Genomic DNA, 17,644 nt, shown 5'->3' with positions numbered 1-17,644 from the left:
ATTCTTCATGATGCTCCTCCACATGCCACACCCGAAAGGTGTTGTGATTGTCTTGGTCCTCCAACCCCCTCTCGTCAAATCGTACTTTTCTACTATGATCTCCCTCCATAGAGCATGCTCTTCTACCCCGTATCTCCACAGCCACTTCCCCAACAAAGCTCTGTTAAATACCCTAAGATCTTTTACTTCAAGTCCATCCCACTTCTTTGGGGAAGTGATTGTTTGCCAATTCACTAGATGAAACTTTCTAGTTCCATCTGCCGCATCCCAAAGAAAATTCCTTTGAATCCGCTCCAGTTTATCTATGATGCTCACAGGAGCTTGCAACAGGGACAAGTAATAGGTGGGCATACCAGATAAAATGTTTTTAATAAGCACTTCCTTACCGCCTTTTGACAAGTACCGTTTCTGCCAGCCTGCTAATCTTTTTTCAACCGTTTCGATCACTGGATTCCAATCCGTAATATCCTTATGCGAAGCGCCCAATGGGAGACCCAGGTAAGTAGTGGGAAGAGAGCCCACCTTACATCTGAGAACACAAGACAAAGCATCAATGTTAGCAACCTCATCCACCGGGAAAATCTCACACTTGCCGAGGTTGATTTTGAGTCCTGATACTATTTGAAACCACTGCAGGACCTGCTTCAGGTAGGTCAACTGATCCATATCGGCATCACAGAAAAGCAGGGTGTCATCCGCAAAAAGCAAATGAGAGAGTTTTCGGGGGCTGAGCACCCCGATAGGAGCTGAGAATCCTCTCATAATCCTCCGTCCGCCGCACGATCCATCATTTTGCTCAGGGCATCCATCACTAGAATGAATAGCATAGGGGATAGGGGGTCACTTTGCCTGAGACCCCTGGAGCTGCCAAAGAAACCACACGGGCTACTATTAACAAGGACAGAGAATCTGACTGAGGAAATGCAGAACTTGATCCATCCCCTCCATCTTACCCCAAACCCCATCTGCATCATAATGAAATCCAGGAACTCCCAATTGACATGGTCGAAAGCCTTCTCAAGGTCCAACTTGCATAGTAAGTCGGGTTCTCTATTTTTCCTTCTGGAATCTACAAGTTCATTTGCCACCAAAGCAACGTCCAGGATCTGCCTACCTTCCACAAACGCATTCTGGGTGGATGAAACAGACACGTCAAGAACCTTCTTGAGTCTATTGGAAAGCACTTTAGAAATAATCTTGTAAAATCTCCCCACGAGACTAATAGGCTTGTAGTCTCTGATACAAGATGCACCTTCTTTCTTAGGCACAATAGTAATAAAAGAAGCATTGATACTTCTCTCGAAAACACCATTCACGTGGAAGTATTCAATGGCTTACATCAACTCCCCCTTAATGGTGTTGTCCCAACAGAGCTAGAAGAAAGCCAAGGAGAAACCATCAGGCTCGGGGGCCTTATCACCAGCACAACTCGACACAGTCTCGTGCACCTCCTCCTTCTCGAAAGCCCTTTCTAGCCACTCACTGTCTCCCTCCCCTATGTGGTTGAACTCTATTCACCCCAAAGTAGGCCTCCAAACTAACTTCCTCTTTGTATAATTTCTCAGAAAACCCCACTATCGCCCCTTTTACCTCCTCTCCCTCAATCCTCGTCCCATCCACAACTAAGGACTCTATGAAGTTTCTCCTTCGATTTGCAACCGCAACCCTGTGGAAAAAACTTGGTATTCGAATCCCCCTCCTTTAACCAGAGCGCCCTCGATTTTTGTCGCCAACTAGTCTCCTCAGTTATTGCTAACTCGACTATTTCCCTCTTAACCTCCCCCAATCTCGCTTTCTCAGATTCATCTAACTCCATCGCCCCTTCCCCTCTCTCTAATTCCCTCAATTCATGCATAAGCTCCCTCATTTTAACCTCTACCCTCCCAAAAACCTCCTTATTCCATCTAATAATATCTCCCTTGAGCAATTTAAGTTTCTTCGAAAAACGAATACCCCGTAGCTTGTCCACCATTCTTTCACTTTGTCACCAAATCCCGGCACTTTCAACCACATGTTCTCGAATCGGAAAGAAGCACGCACCCCCATCCTCTAGATCCATCTAGCAAGATAGGCAAATGATCCGAAGTCAGGCTAGGTAAAGGAATCTGCAGTACATTCGGCACCAGCTCATCCCAGGAGAGTGATATCAGAAATCTATCAAGTATAGACCTTGAGTTGGAATCCTCCGCCCTGGCCCAAGTACACATTTCCACTGATAGAGGAAGATCAATGAGAAAGTGATCATTGATGAAGTCAGAAAACTCCTCAATGGCCGTCGAAATCAGACTACACCATAATCACTCGTCTGGGAATCTAATAGTGTTAAAGTCTCCCCCTAGAACCCATGGAATGTTCCATTCCCCCACAACATTGGCCAATTCCTCCTAGAAAGATACCTTGGACCCTTCTCCTACCGGTCCGTACACTCCCCCAAATCCCCACTCCACCCCACTCACTCTATCTTTGACAAGAGCTGCTAAAGAAAAAACACCCTTCTTAATCTCCTTTACCTCCAAGCTCCTATCATCCCACATAAGAAGAATGCCCCCCGCACTTCTCGCTGCTGGAACCCAGTCATATTTCACCCAACTACCTCCCCAGACACTCCTCACACCCACATCCGACAAAACTTCCATTTTGGTCTCTTGAAAACAAACTAAGTTGGCACCCCACTCTCTAACTCCGACTTTGATGATGGCCATTTTGTTTGAGCCATTCATCCCCTCACATTCCACAAAAGAATCTTAACTTTCATAAGTAACAATATCCCTTTTTCCCCACCCCCCCTAGCCGAGCTCCCTTCCTCCCTGTCACACACTCGGCCACTTCTCTGGTACACCATTACATCCCCTAGATTATTTTGCTTAACACCTTGACCCAACTTCTTCCTTGCACCATCATTGTAGCTCTAGTTGTCAGAATCTTGTCATTCTGCCACCGAAAGAGTCCTCGAAAAGAAGCTAAGTGTTGTTGTAGTTGCCATATGAGAGATGTGTGGCGTCGGTCGCTAGAGAGAATAATAGCACTAATTGAGCTTGCTAGATAAAGAGGAAGAAGAAAGCCCAATCAGAATGGAACAATAAGATGGACTGAAAAGGGAAAGTACGATCATAGGGGCCGCTCAAAAGACTCGTTAAGTAAAGATAAGAATTGCTTAGCTTAAGAAAAGGGATAATGACATCTCAGTTGCATTGCTAACCCTAAGACTTGAAAACTTTAACTATAATTTGTAGTACGAAAGTACTTTCAATTTCTACAAACCAGCCGATAGAGATAAGGAAAGATGAAGACTTGCTCGGATGAAATTTTGTAAGATTTAGAGTTTTACCTAAGAACCTTCAAAAGTTTGGCTAAGTTTCATCCAGGAGATTAGAAACTCGATTATTTTGTTCCGGCACAAAATACTAACAGGGATGATGCTTCTTTGATAACAGATAGTCTAATACCATTTACTCGAGAAGGTAAAACTCATGCAGGTGCATTCAGGATTACACAGTTATGTTAATATTTCCATCACTATTGCTTTGTAAGGAGCCACTTTTGAGGAAAGGAGATAATCTAGTGGAACAATAAAATTACCTGTCATAAATAACTACTGTGTCAGCAGTTGCAAGGTTTATTCCTAAACCCCCTGCCCTAGTAGAAAGAAGAAAACAAAATCTTGATGAATTCTTAGCATTAAATCGATCAATTCGGATTTGTCTCTCTGCTCCACCAACTTTTCCATCAATCCGTTCATATTGCCATTTCTGAAAAATTACCAGGTAAGTGTACCAAACTCGAAATAAAGAAGACAGACTTTGATATAGCTCTAATAATAATTTAATGAACTAGTTTGTATCCATACCCTATAGTTACAGTAGTCTTCTAGCAAGTCAAGCATATGCTGAAATTGAGAATATATAAGAACTCGGTGCCCTTGTTCTTTAAGCCTAACCATCATCTTGTCCAGAAGTTGTAATTTGCCAGAAGATTCCAGCAGCTGTCTGTCAAATAAATACAAGCCATAGAACAAATATATATATGAGGTAAACAGAAAGAGCATAATGAACTTTCTTAAACTATGTTAGCTCCATAGGCACACCGTTCTTGTTCCCTAGGTCACCAAGAGTTACACTGCTGAGACAATGCATAAGTTAACACTTGGAATTTCAAAAGGTGGATTATTGCATTTAAGGGCCACTAACAATGTGAAACTCCTCTTTGATCCTCGGTTATAAGAAAAGTCAATTTTCTTTTTGGAAGGTAGCACTTCAGTCAAAGTTATGATGGTATCCAAGGGAAATACAAGAATCTTAAATGCCACTTACTTCAAGGGAGATTTGGCACATTGAAATAACCAGAGAAAGTAGGCGACTGAAAAGAGAATAAAATACTTTGACCCGAAAAGAAATGAAGAGAGAGAGAACTAGAAAAAAGAAAGAAAAAAAAGGACCATTGCTCTCTCATTTCTCAAGTTTAACTGTCACATCATCTCTTATCCTACAGAAAGCAACCAACGGCATCCCTATCTTCCTCAACGCCATCATCTCCACTTAACCATATCCAACTTTTTCCCCTTCCAACCACTTGCCCACCACACCTCATGATCCCCAACCCTCAGTCCGCAAGTCCCCCATCCCTCCCAGGCTGCTAATCACCCTCCAGTTTAACATCTTTAAGATTTTCAACATAAGCAAGCCCGCAGCCTCCCTCTTCATCTGCCATTCTACTGTTCAATGAAGAACATTTCCCTCATAATCCCATATCACCCCTTCTCCACTCTCAGCCCTCACTAACAATGTCAAACTCCACACACCCAGAATTGTCAAAGGCGAAAAGCATCAAGTTCTATCGAGACTTTAAGCACAAAGTGCATTTGAAGGTGTTCTAATGAAGAAAGACGCAAATGAATAAAAAATGATTAAAAAACAGATGCAAGAAAATAACAACTTCCTCTGTTTTATATTGTGTAGCACTCTTTCCTTCGTATACTATTCCAAAAAGATAAGACACCTTTGTATATTTGGAAACACTTTAACTTTAAACTTCTCATTTTACCCTTAACAGCATGCTCTTACAGTAATAGAAATGGCATGGCATATTTAAAACCACAAATTCTAAGGGTACTTATGGTATGCGCCAAAACAAATTCTAAGGGTACTTATGGTATGCCCCAAAAGTATATCTTTCTTCTTTAAACCCCCTGCCTAGTTAAACACCACCATATAAAATGAAGTGGAAGAAACGATACATACATACATACATATATATATATCAAGGCATCAAAAAGCCTGCAATAAATAAGATATATGAAGTAAAAACCATATCAATCAAGTTCAACGGCCATCTTAAATCTCTAATTTCTAATTGCAAACCATGTAGTTTTAACTTTATAATACGCATTAACGACTGTTTGCCAACTAAATTTTGTACTTTTTATTCTTTTCACTAAATATACATCCATAACTTGGCCGTAACAAGGAATATATTGATTTAAGAGTTATTTACTGGTTATTGTTTCCCTCTTCAAGATGAAGGTCATGGGCGTTGCAATAATTGATTTGGTGCCTACCCTAATGCTCCAAAGCGAGAGAAAGTACTTAATGTGTGTCTGCACCTTCAGAGCTTAAGTGGGCTATCACATTGCGCTCACAAGTGGCATTTCCTATTTTAAGAAAATGTAGGAGATTAAACTTTAAATTACCTATACATAAAAAAGTATTTGTATAGTTTCATCAACAATTTACTTAAAACTGCCATTTTTGTAGCATTGCAGGTGAATTTTTAATACGAGTAGTCACAGAGGGTTAAAAAGAGCTTTGCATAACCAGAGGACCGACTTAAAAAGAAAAAAGCCCTCATTAAAATCTCCACGAAAACTCAATCTTAACAAACAAGAATTAACAATCATGCAGATGACTGTCAAGAAACATGACATACTTGGTAAACTCATTATTATCCTCTGGCTCAACACCTTCTAACATAAACGGATGACAGCAGAGCTTGCGCAGCTCCATCACCACATTTATGAGTGAAATCTGATACACAAACATCCAACAAGGTCAGAATTCCTTTGTAGCAAAAAGGGTATCTTAGACAAGAAATTGGCCCACCTGAGCACCTCCCTTGCGAGTCAGTATCTGGAAGTTACGGGTCAGAATAGCTTTGTAATATTCTTTCTGTTTGCTACTCAATTCCACACGTAAAATGAGTTCTTTTTTAGGAGGAAGCTCTGTCATGACATCTTTCTTGACTCCTGAAAAACCAAACTCGCAACTGAGAATAGTCTAAAATAGATGTCACAAGGAAAAATTAACTAAATTCATGTTCTCGAAACATGCCCTACCTCATGAATCTTTCTAAAATAAACTAAGAGTTATACACAATTCTCAAGAAAATGATAATTCTCAAAAACTAGAGTTACACACTAAGAATTTATGAGCTGATATTAATTTTTGTTTCATAAATTCCCTAAGCATTGTTGAATATACATGTTTAGGAAGCTCAATTCTTTCGCCCCAATCAGCTGGGAAAATATACGCAGCTGATTTGGGAAGGTGCAAAGGTCAACCTAATAAGAATTTCTAATGAAATGATAAAAGAGAAGTTTGAAAATTTCCTTGTTGTTGGGCCATTATAAATCTGCAATGCTTATTCTATAATGATAAGCCATAGTGTCATGACCCGCCACATCATCATGCCACGTAGGTGCCACTTGGCATATATTTTTGCCATATGGAAGGGTTACATAAGTTAGGGACTAGATCTTGGTGGAATATTCTAGAACTATGGAGAATTTCCTTGGAAATGTTCTAGATATTTATGCATTTGTAGGAAGGTTCTAGAGAAATATAGAGGTTTCCTTATGAAGACCCTAGAACCCTATAGAATTGTTAGGAAAGTCCTTAGAAGAATCTAGATGTGTAGAATATTCTAGAGAAGGGACTTAGTTGTAAATATGGAAGGACTTGTAGAACAATTATTATTTACATACTAGCCCCTAGGTGATTAGTATAAATAGGGGCATTCATTTGTAATTCATCAACCAAGCTAAACTATCAAGTTCTCTCTACTACAAAAGTTTCCTTTGGCAATTCTCATGTGTTCTAACATTCCTTAGCGATCTTGAGTGTAGTAAGGTTGACTTGGCATAGCAAGAACGTGAGCAGGGTGTGCAAGATCGTGAGCGAGTTGCCAAGTGTCGCACGTGCGCTTAGTTTAAGACTAAGGATGTGACAACGTGGTATCAGAGCAAAGGTTATGACTAAGGAATGTTAGAAAGAATACAAGAGATTGCTAGAAGGAAGTTTTGTAGGGAACCATGGCCGGAATTACCAAGGGCTTGGTACTTGCAGAAGGGACCAACGCGAAGGTCCCTAAGCGAAAGCAGTATGGTGGTGCACGAGCTGCACGCGAGGTGGCAGATTGGCGGAAGCTAAGGGAGCTCCGACAGAAGCCGCAATTCGGGAGTATGTACGGGAGTTCACTACCTTAATGCTACAAATCTCGTCATTGTCCGAGGAAGATTTCCTCTTCTACTTCATAGATGGGTTGCAAAATTGGGCAAAGCATAAGTTAAAAAGACATCAAATAGCCAACGTGAACAGGGCCATCGGAGTAGCCTACTCACTTGTTGACTTCAAGATGGAGCCTGCCAAGTCCAAAGAAGGCAACACCGAGAGGGATGAGGGAGATCATGATGAGGACAACGGGAAATAGTAAGGAGGACGTGCCTAAAAGAGGGTGCTACTTCTGTGAATGATCACATCGGGAAAGTGAATGCTCAGAGTTGGGGAAGCTTGCAGCAATGATAGGGAACTTTGCTCAAGCACATAAGGATTACACAGGGGGAACCGCCTGTATTGGAGGGATGCGCTTGGAATCTAAGCAGAAAGTTGCGGATTCCAAAGCCTATCTTGGCACTATGCAAATGGAGCATGGTGGCAGCAAGAAAAGTTGGACGGACATAGTTGAAGAGGATGGCGAGTTATAAAGTGATGGCATGCTATCGGACTCAGACGATGCACCAAGCAGAGGGTTCAAGTTTGCCAAGGCTGGACCACGGAGGGCAGCCAAATAGGGAGTGGAAGCATGGACTCGATGTTTGAGAAGCTGCTAGACTTGGTTGAGTCATGGTTGAGTCATGGGAAGATTTAGGTCAAGAGCAAGGAGGGGCATCTGATGGGCGGAGGATGGAGGCCATCATTGCTAGCTGTCCAAAGTACAAACGGCGTAAGAAGAAAGGTAGTCAGTACCTTGTGAAATGGGAAGGAGAACCGCTTCATAGGGCATCATGGCTAATGGACAAAGATCTCTGGCGACGCCAAGGCGAGGTGCACGCATATGTGTCGATGCTTTGTGCCGAGGGCGGCACAAAATTGGGTGGGGGAGAGTGTCATGACCCGCCACATCATCATGCCACGTAGGTGCCACTTGGCATATATTTTTGCCATATGGAAGGGTTACATAAGTTAGGGACTAGATCTTGGTGGAATATTCTAGAACTATGGAGAATTTCCTTGGAAATGTTCTAGATATTTATGCATTTGTAGGAAGGTTCTAGAGAAATATAGAGGTTTCCTTAGGAAGACCCTAGAACCCTATAGAATTGTTAGGAAAGTCCTTAGAAGAATCTAGATGTGTAGAATATTCTAGAGAAGGGACTTAGTTGTAAATATGGAAGGACTTGTAGAACAATTATTATTTACATACTAGCCCATAGGTGATTAGTATATATAGGGGCATTCATTTGTAATTCATCAACCAAGCTAAACTATCAAGTTCTCTACTACAAAAGTTTCCTTTGGCAATTCTCATGTGTTCTAACATTCCCTAGCGATCTTGAGTGTAGTAAGGTTGACTTGGCATAGCAAGAACGTGAGCAGGGTGTGCAAGATCGTGAGCGAATTGCCAAGTGCCGCACGTGCGCTTAGTTTAAGACTAAGGACATGACAATAGTGTCCAAAGACAAAAAACAAAAGTTCATGTTTAATATGAAAAGTTTCATATTACTACAAACATGAATCGCAATTTGGAAAGGCTTTTACAAGGATATAGCTAGGATGACATTCAGAAATCAACAAAGAAAATATGACAAACAGGATAAAGGAAAAGCTGATAAGATATACATTTCACCAACCGTATCATCGAACTAACAAATATTCAATCACAAAAGCAGGAAAAAGTTTCAGAATCTTACTTCTGAGGAGATGAGGTGCTAGCATTTTATGAAGTCTTGAAACCTGTTCCTCCTGACTAATGTCCTCAAACTCCTGCTGGAATTCCTCCAAGCTTCCAAACTGCATCCGACATCAGGACCCATGAATATTTCACATGACAACTCAACAAGTAAACTAGTGCTATAAGCTTTGCCAGAAACATGTAGTGGGACTGACCTTTCCAGCGTCAAGGAAGTGCATCAGCATGAAAAGCTCATCCAGATTGTTCTGAAATGCATTGAAAGAATAACTATTAAAGCCAAACGAAAGAAATAAAGAAGAGTTTTCCTCATGCAAGTCAGTTTTTGCATAACAAAAAACCCATTCTTGTTTATTAGAAGATTATAATTATTACGGAAAATACAAAATATTGAAAGTGTATAAATTGTTTTAGATAGATGGTAAGAAGCAAAACACGTTAACATCAATAACCGTCACTAGCCCACTTTCACACCACAAAGGAATAGAAAAGAAGGACAGCAGATAAGAGAAAGAATCTGGTAAAGTATGCAGCCATTTCTAGAAATGGACATAAAATCCAGAAAAAGGCAAAGCAATTTGTTGCAGATGAGTTGTAGATTAGAAGATCTGCAACCAATCAGGAGCAGGTAAATGAGCACTCAGTGGTCTCAAACTTGACACTGGACAAACTGAGAGGTCAAGAAGTTAAAAAACTGTAGTTTTTAGAGTTTCCTTGAGACGAATGAAATTTCATTTCACAGGCTGAGTTAGTAACACATTTACCCCAAATTGATCCCCAGCAGGCAATCATATAGAAAATTAGCATACAACCTCCCTAAACCTATGCACCAAAATTCAAGGTAATATGTTCTATAACTCACAAGTTTATGCAAAGCAGTTTCTACGACTAACACATGTATATTGATAAGTCAATACTCGTACTTATATGTTTCTCCAACCAATGAATCCAAAAGAGAACAACTCTCGGGCCTACTTTTCCACATTATCATAATAAAACCTCCTTATTTCCACTAAGACTAAAGTGGGAATTTATCATATCAAAACAAAGTAATAACAATAAAGCCTCTTAATTTGATATTCCCTGATCGGCCACTTCTGTTCAAGTCTCTTTTTTACAGATGTATCAGTAATCCTAATCCGTACATTAAACGGCTGCAGTTCTTTCAGAATTCATGACTCTATCCGAGGAAAGATGGTGAGCTGGAGTTTAACAAAGTTCTATTGTCATAACGACCAGTAACGAAAGAAATATAGGATTTTATGAGGGCAACCCGGTGCACAAAGCATCCCGCATTCACGCAGGGTCCGAGGAAGGGCCGCACCCTGTGGGTGTGAAGTAGGCAGTCAACCCTGATGCAAGCATCGGTGGCAGATTCCACGGCTCGGATTTGTTAGAATAGTTATGTGAATATATGTAACTACTCCTAATCCCTAATGTAATAGGGGTAGGTTATGTTTTATTAATATATATAAATAGGGCTCATTGTAACATAGAATATTAATCAATAATATTTTGTCCCGTGATTTCTCACATGGTATCAGAGCATTAGTGAGAAAACATCGTTGTGCGTCATTCCAGCGTTAACCGGGAAGAAAGAACTTAGTCATCGTGCAATTTTTCCGGTGACCCAAGGCCTGTCTACGTGAAAGTCACTTTCTATCGGTGTTGTGCAAAAATCAACACCACCACGAGGTAGATCACCACTCGGCGACCAACCCATTAAAATTTCTCCAGTAGAAAAGCTACCACGCGCCGGCAACAAAAATTTTCCGACAAAGGTTCTGACCCACGCAACGGCGCGTGGGCCACTTTTTCGCGAAACTCCTTCCGGACTGATTGCTCTCCTCACAATTCCGAGCCTACCCATCTAGTTCAAATCATATTCTGACCATTTTTATATTTTTCTGGCGTAAACAGTGATTTTTCCGGCATGAACAGTAACTCCAAAAAACTGCTTTTCCGGCATAAATATTACAATGGCATTCGTATCACAAGCCTTTGACTCACAATCCACTAGATCCAATGCAATTCCGATGGTTTCTATACCGGATTATATGGAGTTCCTTCAATATAAAGCATGTAAAAAGACATCTTCAGGATAGCTTCGATTGTTCAAACAGATAGTAGTGTGACTTGTGTCTCCCAATCTTCAACCTCTAAGTCATGGGTCATTAATTCAGGTGCATCTGATCATATTTCTGGTAATAAATCTCTTTTCACTAGTATTTCATATTCTCAATCTCTTCCAACAGTCACAATGATCAATGGGTCTCAAATCATGGCAATTGCAATAGGTCAAGCAAGTCCACTTCCTTCCTTACCTTTAGACTCACTTCTTTATGTTCCCGGTAGTCCTTTTAATCTCAAAGTTGTTAGTCGCTTAGTCAAATCACTTAAATCTGCTGTTTTATTTTTTGATAACCTTGTTTTTATACAGGAACGCACTACAAGGCGGATCATTGGTACCGGACGTGAATCAAATGGACTTTATTACTTTATCCTTGCAAAATCACATGGGCTCGCATCTTGTCTTCCTTCAGTAACTTGGCTCGATACTAATTCACCAGATTTATTACATAAACAGTTGGGACATCCCAGTTTGTCAAAACTTCAGAAAATGGTACCTGACTTATCTCACTTGTCCACTCTAGAGTGTGAGTCATGTCAACTCGGTAAGCATACCCACTCCTATTTCCTGCGGCGTCTTGATAATTGAAGAGAGTCGCCTTTTACTTTAGTCTATTCAGATGTTTGGGGTCCTAGTCGGGTCTATTCTACCTTGGGATTCCGCTACTTTGTCAGTTTCATTTATGATTATTCAAGGTGCACTTGGATATTTTTGATGAAAAATCTATCTGAGTTGTTTTCTATTTTTCAGACCTTTCACGCTGAAATTCAAAATCAATTTGGGGGTTTTATCCGCACATTTCGTAGTGATAATGCCCTAGAGTATTTGTCTTCCTCATTTCAGCAGTTTATAAACTCTCATGGGATTATTCATTAAACATATGTCCGTACACATCCCAACAAAATGGGGTAGCTAAAAGAAAAAATAGACATCTTATTGAAACTGCTCGTACCATACTCATACAATCTCATGTTCCGCTGCGTTTTTGGGGGGTTGCAATTCTTACATCTTGCTATCTTATTAATCGTATGCCATCTTCAACTATCCAGAATCAAGTTTCATTCTCTGTCCTGTTGCCCCACTTACCTTTGTTCTCTCTTCCACCCCGTGTCTTTGGGAGTACGTGGTTTTGTTCATAACTTTACTCCAGGAAAAGATAACTTAGCTCCTCGTGCTCTTAAGTGCGTATTTCTGGGTTACTCGAGAACGCAAAAGGGATATTGATGCTATTCTCCTGACCTCCAGCGGTATCTTGTGTCTGCTGATGTCACCTTCTTTGAAACCCAATCATACTTCACAGGTCCAGGTAATCACTTGGATATTTCTGAGGTGCTACCAGTTCCATCTTTTGGAGATTCAGTCATTATCTCCCATTTACCTTCCTCCATAGCTCCAGTTGCAGCTTCACCACCTACAGCTCCAGTTGCAGCTCCACCACCTATAGCTCCAGTGCCACCACCTAGTCCAGTGCCACCAACTATAGCTCCTGTGCCACCACCTAATCCGGTTCAACCTTCTACAGCTCCACTGCTGACTTATCATCGTCGTCCACGCCCAGCATCAGGCCCAGCTGATTCACATCCTGCACCTGACCCTGCTAATACTGCGAACTTGTCTCCTCTTAGTCAATCGATTGCACTACGAAAAGGTATACGGTCCACATTTAATCCTAATCCCCATTATGTCAGTTTAAGTTACCATCGTCTATCATCATCCCATTGTGCATTTGTATCATCTTTGTCCTTTGTTTCTATCCCTAAGTCTACAGGTGAAGCATCTCATCCAGAGTGGCGACAAGCTATGATTTATGAGATGTCTACTTTACCTACGAGTGGTACTTGGGAGCTTGTTTCTCTTCCTCCGGATAAATCGACTGTTGGCTATCGCTGGGTGTATGCAGTCAAAGTTGGTCCAAATGGCCAGGTTGATCGACTTAAGGCTCGTCTTGTTGCAAAAGGGTATACTCATATATTTGGACTCGATTACAGTGATATTTTTCTCCCGTGGATAAAATAGCATCAGTCCACCTTATTCTATCCATGGTTGTTTTCGTTATTGGCCTCTCTATCAGTTGGACATTAAAAATGTTTTTCTTCACGGTGACCTTGAGTTGTTGCTCAAGAGGAGTCTAGTGGCCTTGTATGTCGGTTGCGCCGGTTCCTTTATGGTCTAAAGCATTCACGAGTTTGGCATGACTCGTAGTGAAGCTGATCACTCTGTGTTTTATCGGCATTCTGCTTCAAATCTTTGTATTTATCTGATCGTTTATGTTGACGATAATGTTATTACCGGCAATGATTAGGATGGTATTAGTAAATTGAAGCAACATCTCTTTCAGCACTTTCAGACTAAAGATCTGGGCAGATTAAAGTATTTTCTAGGTATTGAGGTCATTCAGTCTAGCTCAGGTATTGTGATCTCACAACGAAAGTATGCCTTAGATATTCTTGGCGGTTGGTTGGTAAATTAAATTACCTCACAGTTACTAGACCTGATATTTCCTTTCCTGTGAGTGTTGTGAGTCAGTTTATGGATTCTCCCTGTGATAGTCATTGGGATGCAGTTGTCCGCATTCTTCGATATATAAAATCAGCTTCAGGCAAAGGTTTATTGTTTGAGGATCGAGGCCAGGAGCAAAGCGTTGGTTACTCAGATGTTGATTGGGCAGGATCACCTTCTGATAGACGTTCTACGTCTGGATATTGTGTCTTAATAAGAGGAAATTTGGTGTCTTGGAAGTTGGAAGAGCAAGAAACAGAATGTAGTTGCTCGGTCTAGTGCAGAAGCAAAATATCGAGCAATGGCTATGGCGACATGTGAGCTAATTTGGATCAAACAGTTGCTCAAGGAGTTGAAATTTGGTGAGATAAGTTAGATAGGACTTGTGTGTGATAATCAAGCTGCTCTTCATATTGCGTCAAATCCAGTGTTTCATGAGAGAACTAAACACATTGAGATTGACTGTCATTTTGTTAGAGAAAAGATACTCTAGAGAGATATTGCTACAAAGTTTGTGAAGTCGAATGATCAGCTTGCAGATATTTTTACCAAGTCCCTCACTGGTCCTCGTATTAACTACATATATGTAACAAGCTTGGTAAATATGATTTATATGCACCAGCTTGAGGGGAATGTTAGAATAGTTATGTGAATATATGTAATTAGTCCTAGTCCCTTATGTAATAGGTTATAGGAGTAAGTTATGTGTTATGAATACATATAAATAGGGCTCATTGTAACATAGAATATTAATCAATAATATTTTCTCCCGTGCTTTCTCATAGGATTTTTATGAATAATTCAAACAGTAGGATGCCACGCAGCAACACAATAACCAACATGGTGGGAATGACTTTTGAGCTTCAGGAAGCTAGACAATCGAGGACGACCTTTTAAACTGGATATGTTGTTGTTGTTGTAGAATAAAAGATTTAACTTCACTGAGTAGATGAGAAGCACAAAGGATGCACGTTGTGCATTGAGTCCCATTAAGCAGGAAGTACAAAGAATCAGAGTCACCCCAAGTGGCTAACGTGCATTGAGTCCCATTACGCAGGAAGTAGAAAGAATCAGAGTCACCCCAAGTGGCTAAGATGGTGCAGATGAAAGTCAAAAAGAGCTTGCTTAAAGAGACAATGGAAAAGGGAAGTTGGCAGAATACGGCTTCCTTATAAAGTTGTCAGCGCGAAGGCACCGCGATGTGCACAAATCGCATGGGTGTTTGCCCTGTTGTTACATAATTTAGCTATTCTATGGTAGGTTGAAGCAGATCACATGAGGCAACATGAGAAAGAAGCAAGAAAGAGAAATAGAAACGTCAGATCAAGTCGCTATCACCAAAGGTCCATTCCATGTCTGAGCTTAGAAAACTGAAATCTGATCTGGCAGGGAGAAAAGAACCAGAAGGCAGTTGGTAACAGTAAGATATGAACCGGAGGTACTATTATAATGGGCAGATTACTCTAAACCAATTTGGGAGAGGGAGTGGAATATACAGTTGCCCCAAGGAATATACTAACACTATACGGGTACAGAATGGTTGATGGACCAAATATCAAAACCAGCAAACAGCTAACGATTCAGGTAGTGGAAGTGGTTGAACAGAATATAATAACACGTTAACCACTGAGAAAAATGAGGGGCAAACTCCTGGAGACTGGAGGGGACTGCAGGAGTGTGTGAGTCGAGTTTCCAAAAGTCCTTGGTGCAAGCTCCAAGGTCACCATAGAATGGAAAAAGCATATGCAGTAAACACTTCATTATAAGTATTATTTATGTTAAAAATAAATAAGTATTATTTAATCTAATCAAGAAATAAATAAGTGTTATTTATGTTAGAAAGGTTTTAATTAAAGCATAGAAAGAAATAAGTAAAGCATCCATGATTTTATTGCATTAATAATGGCACGTATGCAGTAGGCTGATATTAACGTCCCACACCACTAGAGGTTAAGTAGTTCAGTATCAGATTATTCAAATACTACCATTCTCCAATTACTTTGGGCATAAGCACAATTTGCAAAGTGATGTAGCACCTAGTCACACTCTTAAATTTTCAGAGCGCGAATTTTGAGGAGTTCAAATCGAATGAGTGAAATCCAGGAATTCTTGACTGATTCAAATGGGCAAAGAAAAATTAGAATTGCAGGGAAATCTAGAGGATGCAAGACATAGAGTATAAATAACAGATAGGGTTTGAGGAGAGAGAGAGAAAGCGAGAGATACGAAGTTATAAAGAAATGTAAAGTAGTCACAGAGAGCACAACTAGAAATGAGGGTTTGAATATCACATGATCTAAGGGGTCGTTTGGTAGGGTGCATAAGAATAATGTTGAATAGGGTATATTAGTAATGCTGGTATTAGTTATGCTTGCATTAGTTATGCTGGTATTAGTTATGCTGACATATTTCTTATCCATTGTTTGGCTTGATGTATTAAAGTATTGCACAATTTCTAAACGAATTGTTTGTTTACAAAAATGCCCTCAAAACTAATCCACAATCTAACTTTTTAAAAGAAACATATGTTAGAGAAATGTTTTTATATGAAAAAGTTTTAAAAAATTATTTTATTTGTCTACTTATATTGTAAAATAAAATTAAATGTTTATTTATAAAAAAGGAAATATGCTAAGTATTTATTTATTTACTAGGGATATAATTTTATTTCTCACTATTTGGATTATTTTGAACTTACATTAATATACTAACTAGCATATTTTAATCAAGTACAAATTTTGAAGGACAATTTTGTCTTTAACTAAGCTAATGCATGCATTAAAACCCATTGCATTGTTAATACCATTGTTTTCTGTGCATTAGTTATGCATAAGATAATACCAAATAGGATGTATAACTAATGCCTGCATAACTAATGCATAGGTTCAAAATGTCTACCAAACAATGCATTATTAATACACAAAGCCAATGCATGCATTAACTTATCTAATGCATCCTACCAAATGACCCCTAATTAACAATATACTTGAAAAAGGTTACATGATCTATGATTTAAAAAAACAGACATGCAAGGAAATGATCATTTACTTGAAAGATAACCTGAAGCAACAGGTTAAGGAGGGTTTATACGTTTTCTTGGGGCATATTATACATCTGTCGCATACAGCTGCAGCCTGCTCTTCCCAAGGGTGTTCATTATTTAACAAATCCATTCACATGTTCAAAAAAAGGGGGGCAAAAGCTATAACCATAGAAGTAGAATAACTGGTCAAACAAACGTAAAGAAAGACGGGATTAAATTTTCTACCAATAATTTTAGTATGGAAGATGTAACATCAGGATAAATACACTCCGTAATTCTGCATAACTGGGTATCTGAACATGAAATGAGAGAACTACCAGGTGCATAGAAAGCAACCTATTGCAACAAACCTGAAGGGGAGTTCCAGTTAAAAGAACACGATGTCTAGTAGAGTACTGCTTCAAAGTTGAAAATAACTTGGAATCCTTGTTCTTCAGACGATGACCTTCATCAACAATCTAAATGCAGATGCCAAGAATCTTTTAGAGGCAAAACAAATAACAAGCGCTAATGGCACAATTGAGGATTCAGAAAGCAATTACCATGCATTCCCACTTTATTGGCTTCAGAGAGGCACTATCCATATTGATCATTTCATATGAAGTCAGGAGGACATCAAACTTTATCCTATCTTGCTTGCTTTCACCAACAGTTTGACCAGATTTCTTTTTCTTGCTCTTCTTGAGATATTTCGGGAAGAAAAATTCATATTGTCTAATAATAGCACGAGCTTGTGCACCCCCGACATACATAACCTACACATGTCAATTCTCTTCAGGAGAAGTATTATC

The 17,644-nt window shown here is 39.8% G+C and overlaps 1 protein-coding gene across 3 annotated transcripts in view; it reads right to left on the bottom strand.

Annotated features, from left to right (window-relative positions):
- The window catches only part of LOC107798074 (CHD3-type chromatin-remodeling factor PICKLE), a 62,457-nt gene that overhangs the window by 34,878 nt on the left and 9,935 nt on the right, over positions 1-17,644 (bottom strand). For all 3 annotated transcript variants that reach the window (XM_075249971.1, XM_075249970.1, XM_075249976.1), the window contains exons 9-16: positions 17,396-17,608; positions 17,204-17,311; positions 9,378-9,428; positions 9,182-9,281; positions 6,096-6,238; positions 5,923-6,020; positions 3,848-3,986; positions 3,580-3,749 (exon numbers count right to left, since the gene is read on the bottom strand). In XM_075249971.1, the coding sequence (XP_075106072.1) occupies positions 3,580-3,749; positions 3,848-3,986; positions 5,923-6,020; positions 6,096-6,238; positions 9,182-9,281; positions 9,378-9,428; positions 17,204-17,311; positions 17,396-17,608 (1,022 nt within the window). The remainder of the gene's footprint in view (positions 1-3,579; positions 3,750-3,847; positions 3,987-5,922; positions 6,021-6,095; positions 6,239-9,181; positions 9,282-9,377; positions 9,429-17,203; positions 17,312-17,395; positions 17,609-17,644) is intronic.

The sequence above is a fragment of the Nicotiana tabacum genome, chromosome 1 (genome assembly GCF_000715075.1).
Source record: "Nicotiana tabacum cultivar K326 chromosome 1, ASM71507v2, whole genome shotgun sequence".
Lineage (NCBI taxonomy): Eukaryota > Viridiplantae > Streptophyta > Magnoliopsida > Solanales > Solanaceae > Nicotiana > Nicotiana tabacum.
Note: the sequence above shows the minus strand (reverse complement) of the source record. Positions and strands in the feature narration are given on the sequence as shown.